Here is a 10,213-nt window from a genome sequence, read left to right as displayed (position 1 = left end):
GTTTTAACCTTCGCAAGGACCGGGCGTAGCCACACTCGGTTCAACTAAAGTTGGAGAAACAGACATCCGCCAGCCACCTGTGTGTAAAGCACGTCGGTAGAACCAGTCTCGCATAAGCGTACGCATAATGTCGGTCCGGGCCGCTTCATCCAACAATACCGCCGAACCAAAGTATGACATGCTGGTAAGCAGTATGACTTGTATCGCCCACAACTCACTTGTGTTCTACTCATGCATATAACATCTACGCATAAAACCTGGCTCTGATGCCACTGTTGGGGAACGTAGTAATTTCAAAAAAAAAATCCTACGCACACGCAAGATCATGATGATGCATAGCAATGAGAGGGAAGAGTGTTGTCCACGTACCCTCGTAGACCGAAAGTGGAAGCGTTATAACAACACGGTTGATGTAGTCGAACGTCTTCACGGCCCGACCGATCAAGCACCGAAACTACGGCACCTCCGAGTTTTGGCACACGTTCAGCTCGATGACGATCCCCGGACTCCGATCCAGCAAAGTGTCGGGGATGAGTTCCGTCAGCACGACGGCGTGGTGACGATCTTGAAGTTCTACTGTCGCAGGGCTTCGCCTAAGCACCGCTACAATATTATTGAGGAGAACTATGGTGGAAGGGGGCACCGCACACGGCAAAGAGATCTCAAGGATCAATTGTTGTGTCTCTGGGGTGCCCCCCTGCCCCCGTATCTAAAGGAGCAAGGGAGGAGGAGGCCGGCCCTAGGAGGGGGCACGCCAAGTGTGGAGTCCTACTAGGACTCCCTAGTCCTAGTAGGATTCCACCTCCCATATGGAGTAGGAAAAGAGGAAGGGAAAAGGAGAAGGAAGGAAGGGGCGCCCCCCTTCCCTAGTCCAATTCGGACCAGACCAAGGGGAGGGGTGCGGCCACCCTTGAGGCCCTTTTCCTTCTTTCCCGTATGGCCCAATAAGGCCCAATACGTATTTCCGTAATTCTCCGGTACTCCGAAAAATACCCGAATCACTCAGAACCTTTCTGATGTCCGAATATAGTCGTCCAATATATCGATCTTTACGTCTCGACCATTTCGAGACTCCTCGTCATGTCCCCGATCTCATCCGGGACTCCGAACTCCTTTGGTACATCAAAACTCATAAACTCATAATATAACTGTCATCGAAACCTTAAGCGTGCGGACCCTACGGGTTCGAGAACTATGTAGACATGACCGAGACACGTTTCCGGTCAATAACCAATAGCGGAACCTGGATGCTCATATTGGCTCCTACATATTCTACGAAGATCTTTATCGGTCAAACCGCATAACAACATACATTGTTCCCTTTGTCATCGGTATGTTACTTGCCCGAGATTCGATCGTCGGTATCTCAATACCTAGTTCAATCTCGTTACCGGCAAGTCTCTTTACTTGTTTATGTAATGCATCATCCCGCAACTAACTCATTAATCACATTGCTTGCAAGGCTTGATGTGCATTACCGAGAGGGCCCAGAGATACCTCTCCGACAATCGGAGTGACAAATCCTAATCTCGAAATACGCCAACCCAACATGTACCTTCGGAGACACCTGTAGATCTCCTTTATAATCACCCAGTTACGTTGTGACGTTTGGTAGCACACAAAGTGTTCCTCCGGTAAATGGGAGTTGCATAATCTCATAGTTGTAGGAACATGTATAAGTCATGAAGAAAGCAATAGCAACATACTAAACGATCAAGTGCTAAGCTAACAGAATGGGTCAAGTCAATCACATCATTCTCCTAATGATGCAATCTCGTTAATCAAATGATAACTCATGTCTATGGTTAGGAAACTTAACCATCTTTGATTAACGAGCTAGTCAAGTAGAGGCATACTAGTGACACTATGTTTGTCTATGTATTCACACATGTATTATGTTTTCGGTTAATACAGTTCTAGCATGAATAATAAATATTTATCATCAAATAAGGAAATAAATAATAACTTTATTATTGCCTCTAGGGCATATTTCCTTCATCTTGATGTATCGCGAGCTTTGCTATTATAGTTGGATCTTATGATGTTTCTCCCCCTCTACTCTCTTGTGATGATTGAGTTTCCCCTTTGAAGTTATCTTATCGGATTGAGTCTTTATTTTGAGAACACTTGATGTATGTCTTGTTGTGTTGATCTGTGGTGACAATGGGATATCACGTGCCACTTGATGTATGTTTTGGTGACCAACTTGCGGGTTCCGCCCATGAACCTATGCATAGGGGTTGACACACGTTTTCTTGACTCTTCGGTAGAAAGTTTGGGGCACTCTTTAAAGTACTTTGTGTTGGTTGGATGAATCTGAGATTGTGTGATGCATATCGTATAATCATGCCCACGGATACTTGAGGTGACAATGGAGTATCTAGGTGACATTAGGGTTTTGGTTGATTTGTGTCTTAAGGTGTTATTCTAGTATGAATTCTTTAATAGATCGATCCGAAAGAATAACTTTGAGGTGGTTTCGAACCCTACCATAATCTCTACGTTTGTTCTCCGCTATTAGTGGCTTTGGAGTGACTCTTTGTTGCATGTTGAGGGCTTGTTATATGATCTATCTATGTTATTATTGTTGAGAGAACTTGCACTAGTGAAAGTATGAACCCATGGCCTTGTTTCCTATCATTGCAATACCGTTTACGCTCAAGTTTATCATTAGTTACCTTGCTGTTTTTATATTTTCAGTTTACAAAAACCTATATCTACCATCCATATTGCACTTGTATCACTATCTCTTCGCCGAACTAGTGCACCTATACAAATTACCATTGTATTGGGTGTGTTGGGGACACAAGAGACTCTTTGTTATTTGGTTGCAGGGTTGTTTGAGAGAGACCATCTTCATCCTACGCCTCCCACGGATTGATAAACCTTAGGTCATCCACTTGAGGGAAATTTGCTACTGTCCTACAAACCTGTGCACTTGCAGGCTGAACGTCTACAAGAAGAAGTTGCGTAGTAGACATCAGTGTACCATAATGTATGAGTGAAGGTGCTCCAGGTTTTACCTAGATCATTCAACTCAAATTCCATCATTTAGATGATCACATGCTTAACATGTAAGGGTAATCATCATATAGGAGTAACCTTGTGAATAAGGAACTCACTACGTCGGCTCTACCAAAATATACCGACAACAATAAGTTGTATAGTGACTTACTAATTTTACACAATGTATGTTGCATTTTGCATTTTGATTCAAAAGTGAGATTCCAACAGGAGTCATCCATGTCTAAATCTAGTGATCCACATGGATATGTAATCACTACATCTATCAACTACAGAGATAGATGATTTTGTACTGCCAATGATAAAATCTATCGGAAAGATATTCCACCTTCTGGAGAATAGTTAGTTATCTGCATGAACCCTTGTGCTACAATACTTGCTCTACGCTTCACCACCTCGTTGTTCTCAATTCTGTTTCCAGAAGAGAATCGGTGTAGGTATTGCTTATGTGAATACCTTCCCTTTATTGAGCAAGATTATTTCTACCTAAATTATAACCTCCTGCTTCAGTTCAGTCCAAGTGTTGTTCACACATTGCCATGGCCATGGTCTTTGGATCTGAATCATTTGAAAGGATTTTACAATCTAGTTGAGAAATGTATGTCAACAATTATAGATTTCCGGTTATATGTTTCTTTAGAATCTATATATGTATAGAAAGTTGATGGAAATATCGTTACCCATGGTGACTGCCCGCGATTTCCCAGTGCGGTTGAGTCGGGTATTCTGATGTCCCGTTCATGGTGTGCACTATGACCTGGGTTGGTGGAGGTTTCCCATCCACTGGGTGTATACTACCCATTAGGTGTCTGTCAACATGAAGTTGACCTGCATTTACCGATTCAAAGGCCTCGATATCCTTGCTTGCGAGAAGCTGAATCCTGATGTAATTTTGCCATACATCTACCCTTGTTACTTCGAACGGGGAGTGGAGTGGATTTTGTTGGTACCTTCACTCTTTCAGGCATTTTTCAGTATTGTAGGATTGTGTGACACCTTTATAGTCAATAAATGAATCCGGTAGGTTATTTGCAATGTGTTGCAAATCTTCTGAACACATGGTTTAGATCTTTGAGTACATGGATTTGAGGCAGAAATGTGTGAACATTCCACTAATTTCTTGCATTCTTTATGGTACCTAAACTCTCCCCCTAATGCCTGGAAATGTTCCTCACTAAATCAGCATACTGGCCTTGAATAACTCCCCAGATGAGGGGCTCGAGGTATTGACGGGAATACAGTTATTCCTCACATAGATCCCATTATATGCTGAGGGGCCAATGATATATGCCGGGGTGGTGATATCGGTGTGTGACCAAATTACCGCGGATGGGAAATACTTGGTAGATTTCCACATATCAAAGATAGAGGGGAATAAGATTATGCAGTTTGGTCATGAGCGTGTAAAACAACTTGACTCTAACGTAAAGTGGGTAAGTTGCAATTTCAAAGTAAAGATCATGCAATGAGCTCAATTCTTTGGATGGGATTCTACTAAACCATTTTGAGTCTAGACATTAGGACAAATTGCTAAACTTCAATCTGTGGGCCATAGAGAAGGCACTCAAGGAGAGTTTTGCAATGCTATCCATTCTATTTGCTTGAAATCGATGTCAGGATAATGAGCCAATGGTTTTGTGTGAATAAAGCACACACTTAAGACCATCATGTAGATATGTCTTTTAGAACCATGAAATACCTGAATAGTCTACTCAATGGTTGGGAAGAGCCACTTATCTTGACTTGATGCATTCAAGGAGTCTGGGTGGTTTAACATACACTTTAAGGTGTGCGAGCCTTAAAATTTGCCCCCCTGCGTCACATGTAGTGCGCACAAAATCAAATATTGTTAGAATTTAGCATCATAATAATCATAAACCATTGGAATCGATAATAGTTTCGGTTTCAACCCAATGTCAATGATGACCAAAGAGGGAATGCCAAGTTTGTCATGCAAAAGAAACTCTGGAAAACTATCTCATATGCAACATGTGCTACGGGTTTTGTAGTATTTGTAGTACAACCCAGATGATACATAGAGAATGTGCTTGCCATATCCATTGCATATGGTAAAGAGAAGTTAGTCCTCTTTGTTGTCATCATAAGTTTCTCTATGGAAACTTAGTAGGGTAATAGTTAAACCAGGAAGCAATGAAGCATCTTGACGTTACTCGAGTACCCACAGGAATAGTAAATGTGACTCGAGTTGAGCCAACAAATACCTCATCGCGTATAGAGATTTCAAAAAGTCTCTTTTTCTCAACGAGAGTGGAAACATTTACTTCCCTGAGTATAGACTTCATGGTGCATATGTCCACAAGGCACAAATCATCTTTCATCAGATTGACCCCCATAGAAATCTATATATAGACATGAAGATTCTTAAGAAAATCACTGTCAGATATATAGAATACATACAAATATATTTGTACCAAAGTGCTGATAGAATATATTGTGATATACAATATATGATGAGAACAATAATCATGTTCATATTAGAACATCAGAAATGGACATAAATAAATAGATCACTAAGGAAATTGAGGGACTAAATGTAGTCTCCAAACATGTCTGTTGATGCATATTCAACCTTCATGTTCTCCATGCTCATAGGGTCCCGTGACAGCAGCATAGCCATTTTATTGCTCGGCTCTAGAAGAGCATCATGCAAACAACTGACTTCCATGATGGTGCCAGGTTGAAGGTATGAAGTGCGTTTGAAACCTTTACCCTTGAGCTTCTTTGCGTCCTGGTTGCGTGGCTTGGATTGCACACTCTATCCCATGGGAGGCAAGACTGATCTTGATGTCCATGACCTGCTTAAGTAAGTTGTGGCCATTGAGGGCAAGAGCCTCAAATTACTTAGCCATCTATTACTTATAGGGGCAAACCAGAGATAATTAATTTACAAGTAGTAAATTAAAGACCATCATGGTTAGTGTTGTAAAGAATTTTGCAAAATTAATGGATATTTCAAGAACTTAGCTTGAAACCATTAGCGTGAATCTCAAATTGCTAAGTACGACATCTTGAAGATAATCTCCAAAATGGAGTATATCTCACAGCACTAGGGAGTATAATCTGATGAAATCAATAGATACTCACTCGTAATGCCTTATGTCACGACATAGTAAAATATCTGGGAGAGCATTTTGTAAAGCAATCATAATGTCAAAACGACAAAATGTAGGATTTAACTGTAGTGGTGATAATCTGCAAAGCAGTAGATCTACACACTACCTTGTGATCTCAATACATCAATTTGAAGAAATCACTAAGAATTTTGCATCTGTATTTGCAAGAAATTGAAAATCTCAATTGCAAATAGACGTATTAATCTCGACATGTGTTTAACATGGAGATAGATACATCATAGAAATATTCCGGAATACCTCGTACTCAACGGATAAACAGACTGTAGAGGTACTGAATTTATCTTTGCAAGAGATAAAAAAATCTCAATTGCAAATAATATATGTAATTAATCTCAATATGTAAGAAACACGGAGATATAGGATCTGGAATACATTGGTACTCAGCAGATATACATTACTCCTGTAATGAATAATAATGATGTTGCAAACTTGATTCTCAAGTGAAAAACTTGAATTGTATAGATCTCAAATTAAATGAGATCTTGTATCAAATTGCAAGATAATTCAGCGAAGTGAATTAATATTTTGTGAGAGAAAATCGATCTCAATCGCAATTATTTTGCGAGATTTTTTTTCTCAATTGCAAATCAGTATTGTTGTGCGAGAAAACTTAATCTCAATCGCAATGCAGAACATTTTATAGCAATTGCTAGAGAGCAAATACGTTGAACATGTCCCATTTTCACAGAGTATATCTAAAATCATCATTTACATATTGTAAATGTGATATAAAGAGACATGAGATCTTCCAATGTAAAATTTGCAGTAGAGAAAGCCTAAACGCAACTTACAGTAAGTCATAGGCTGATTTGCATCGTACAGAATAATTGATGAAGTAATCTGCAAGGCACGTCAAGCCAAAGGGCCCAACGGAAGAAATGCAAGGACTTATCCGGACATACAATAAAGTTGAAAGACTAAATCGATATGTCACGAAAGGATAAGATTCCCTATCTCTCTATCTGTTCGTGTGGTTAAAAACCGATCGATTGATTTGTAGCAAACCACCAACGCCGTCGTGGCCGCTTGAGATGAGTTTGCCGGTCGGAAGTCATTCCCGCTTGTTGCCACGGCGGCGCGGAGGGCGTGAGTCCAGGGCGGAGGCCGACCAGACGGGCGCGTGAGCGCACGGGCACGGCGTGGCCGGGCGGAGACGGCTACAGCCTGGCTCGGACAGGCGTGCTCATGATCTGGTGCAGGCGGCACGCGGTATTGAATTCATGCTTCAGCCAACTCATCAAAAAGTTTGAACTGATGGAGGGAGGCAGGCAATATATTTCAACACTCCCACTTTACGTCTAGGCTATTTTATTCCTTAGACATGGGATCGATGTAGGCCTCAAAATCGTTTTATTTAATACTGCGCTGGCAGGGTCTTGAACTCAAGACCTCTTGGCTCTGATACCATATTGAATTCATACTCCAGCCAACTCATCCAAAAGTCCGAACTGATGGAGGGAGGCGGGCAATATATTTCAACATGCGGGGCGCGACCGCGGAGGCAGGGAAGCGGCGTCGACGCGGCCACGGCCGGCGACAAGGGCACAAGGCGCGGCCCTACGGCAGTTGTCTTCGCCGATGCCGGCCGCTGATGCGTCGAGGGCTAAAGGTATTTCATATAGCAACTAGTATATGCGTTAATTGTTGACGTATAATGTGTTACGTAGTCTTTTCCATAAGATTGGTCTTTTGGTTGCATTGGCTAGAGCATGCACTTCTACATGGTATCAGAGCCAAGAGGTCTTGAGTTCAAGACTCGGCTGGCGCAATTAAATTGCAGCCCACTTTTGGTCCACGTAGGCCTGAGGGAGCCACACGTGAGGAGGAGTGTTGATGTATAATGTGTTGCCTAGTCTCTTCCATCAGATCGGTCTTTCGATTGCATTGGCTAGAGCATGCACTTCTACATTAATAAATCAGAAAGAAGCACCTTGTTACTGTAGCAATGAAATCAAGGTATGACTCCAATTCATTCCTCGGTCCCTTGATTTTCCTATCGATCTTTGCAGATAGATTGACAGTAATGCCCTATTCTTCGTTCACAGGGCGAGGCTGCCGCATGGAAGCTCTTCTGCCGGGGTGAGGGCCGCTGTTTGCCACGCCCGGGTGCATCGCCGCTACAGCCACCAAGCCGCTCATGGTCTGCCCGTGCTGGAAGGCTAGATGGCCTTGTCCTTGGTCGTTGCATCGAGTTGCTAGGATCCCATGGGCTCGACGTATACACCGGTGCCGCCACGCCCGAGAGCGTTGTCGTCGTAGACGGCCGTGCCGACAAGACCGCGCATATGGGTGCCACCGTTGGCGGAGGGAGTCGCTGCAGAGGGTCGGACGAGAGCCGTGGCCTCGGCTGCCGCCCCCGGGGAAGGGCTCTCCATGCTGGAATCGCTCAGTCAGGAGCATGCGATAACGTGTAAAAGTTGGTAGAGACTTGATGAACAAATCAGTCCTATAATTTGACTTGCAAGATATGCAATATAGTGATACTGCTTATTATGTAACATGTATGCATCCAGACAACACAAGTAACATTATTTTAGAGATAATGGTTGGTGGTTGTAGCCATTAGAGCATCTCCAACAGGCGCCTAACGCGCGTCACGCTAAAATCTGGTTTGCGGCGCGCCCATCGCCAGGTTTGGCGCGTCGCGTAGCGCTTGCTCCAGCAGTAGCGCTAAAATGCAGCGCACGCGAGCAACCGGCACACACATTCGTTCTTATTTTGGGTGCAAATTTCACACATCAACACAAAACACATGGCATATATTGAATCACAAACATCATTCCAACCAAGTTCCTGCCCACAAGTTCAAATTCATGCCTACAACATAATTAAACCAAATTCAACATGCAAACAAGTTATGATGACACAAACAAAAAGCACAAGAATCAAGCCTCGTCCTCGTCTTCGTCTTCATCCTCATCTTCCTCCGATTCATCTGACTCCTCCGAAGACGATTTTTCCTCCTCCTCTTCATTGTTGCGCGTCGTATCCTCATCACGTGAAGTTCGGAAGGTGTTGCCAAGATCTTCAACGGCATCTTCATGCGAAGGTGGCACACCGGCGTCCGGAGGTGCACCCATGCCCCCAATGAGAGACGCAAAACTCATGCCACCCATTCCACCCATGCCGTCCAAGCCGCCCGGAGGTGCTCCAAAGCCACCCATGCCTCCCATGGTCTCCATGGTAGCTCCAAAGCCACCCATGGAACCCATGCCGCCCATGGTAGCTCCAAAGCCACCCATGGCACCAATGCCACCCATGCCGCCAAGGCCACTGCCACCCATTTTGCGAATCATGGCTCTTTTTTGGATCAAGACTTCTTCACGGGCAAGGTTGACATACTCTGTTTACGCATCATTGAACAAAGATATGTCCAAGAAGAACAAGTGTTTCTCCCATTCCAACAACTTAGCTCGCTCCTCCATGCCCACCTTCCTCTCCTCCAATGCCACTTTCCTCTCCTCGGCGGCCACCCTCCTCTCCTCGGCCGCGGCATCTTGGCTCCTTGCCATTTTCCTCACCTCGTTGGCTTCTCTTCTTGCATTGCAATTGCTTCCATAGCATTTTTGATCTCATCATCTCCTTTTCTCTTCTTCTTTTCTTTTGCGTCTTTCTTCATGCCATCCGGTCATTTTGGCTTCGAGTATGAAACCGAATTTGGGGTGGGGCTTCTCTTGCCATCTTCACATGATGCATCCTCCTCATCATCATCTTCTAAATCAATTGTTCGCTTGCATTTTTTGCTCAAATCCAAATCATCAATATCCTCACGCTTCTTTCATTTCTCATCATCCTTCAATACTTCATAGCAATGAGGCAAGGTAAATGGCCTTCCTTTCTTGATCTTCCCCTTCTTGGTCCTCTTCTCCTCTCCTTTGAACAAGTTTTGTGCAATATTTAACTACATGGAAACAAAACAAGTTAGCACAAGAAACACCAACAACAAGCATGATGTGAACATGAGGAATGATGAAATGACACTTACCCTATCATCATCATTGGTGCCACTTGGGTTCAACTTGTCAACCGCTTTT

General features: G+C 43.3%; 1 protein-coding gene across 3 annotated transcripts; it reads left to right on the top strand.

Moving 5' to 3' along the window:
* The first annotated feature begins 7,205 nt into the window (after positions 1-7,205).
* LOC119282503 lies at positions 7,206-8,720 on the top strand. Of its 3 annotated transcripts, none has more exons than XR_005138753.1 (3): positions 7,206-7,388; positions 7,606-8,135; positions 8,225-8,720. XR_005138753.1 is itself a non-coding variant. In XM_037562716.1 (2 exons), exons 1-2 carry the CDS (start codon positions 8,013-8,015, stop codon positions 8,591-8,593), a joined length of 492 nt encoding a protein of 163 aa, XP_037418613.1. In that variant the 5' UTR covers positions 7,206-8,012; the 3' UTR covers positions 8,594-8,719. The 3 variants fall into 3 exon arrangements, 1 of the variants encoding a protein (XP_037418613.1); XR_005138752.1 differs by having other exon boundaries at positions 7,206-7,788; positions 7,886-8,135; XM_037562716.1 differs by having other exon boundaries at positions 7,206-8,135; positions 8,225-8,719.
* The last annotated feature ends 1,493 nt before the right edge of the window (positions 8,721-10,213 follow it).

The sequence above is a fragment of the Triticum dicoccoides genome, chromosome 3B (assembly GCF_002162155.2).
Source record: "Triticum dicoccoides isolate Atlit2015 ecotype Zavitan chromosome 3B, WEW_v2.0, whole genome shotgun sequence".
Taxonomy (NCBI): domain Eukaryota; kingdom Viridiplantae; phylum Streptophyta; class Magnoliopsida; order Poales; family Poaceae; genus Triticum; species Triticum dicoccoides.
The sequence above is the reverse complement of the archived record's forward strand: the minus strand, read 5'-3'. Positions and strand labels throughout refer to the sequence as shown.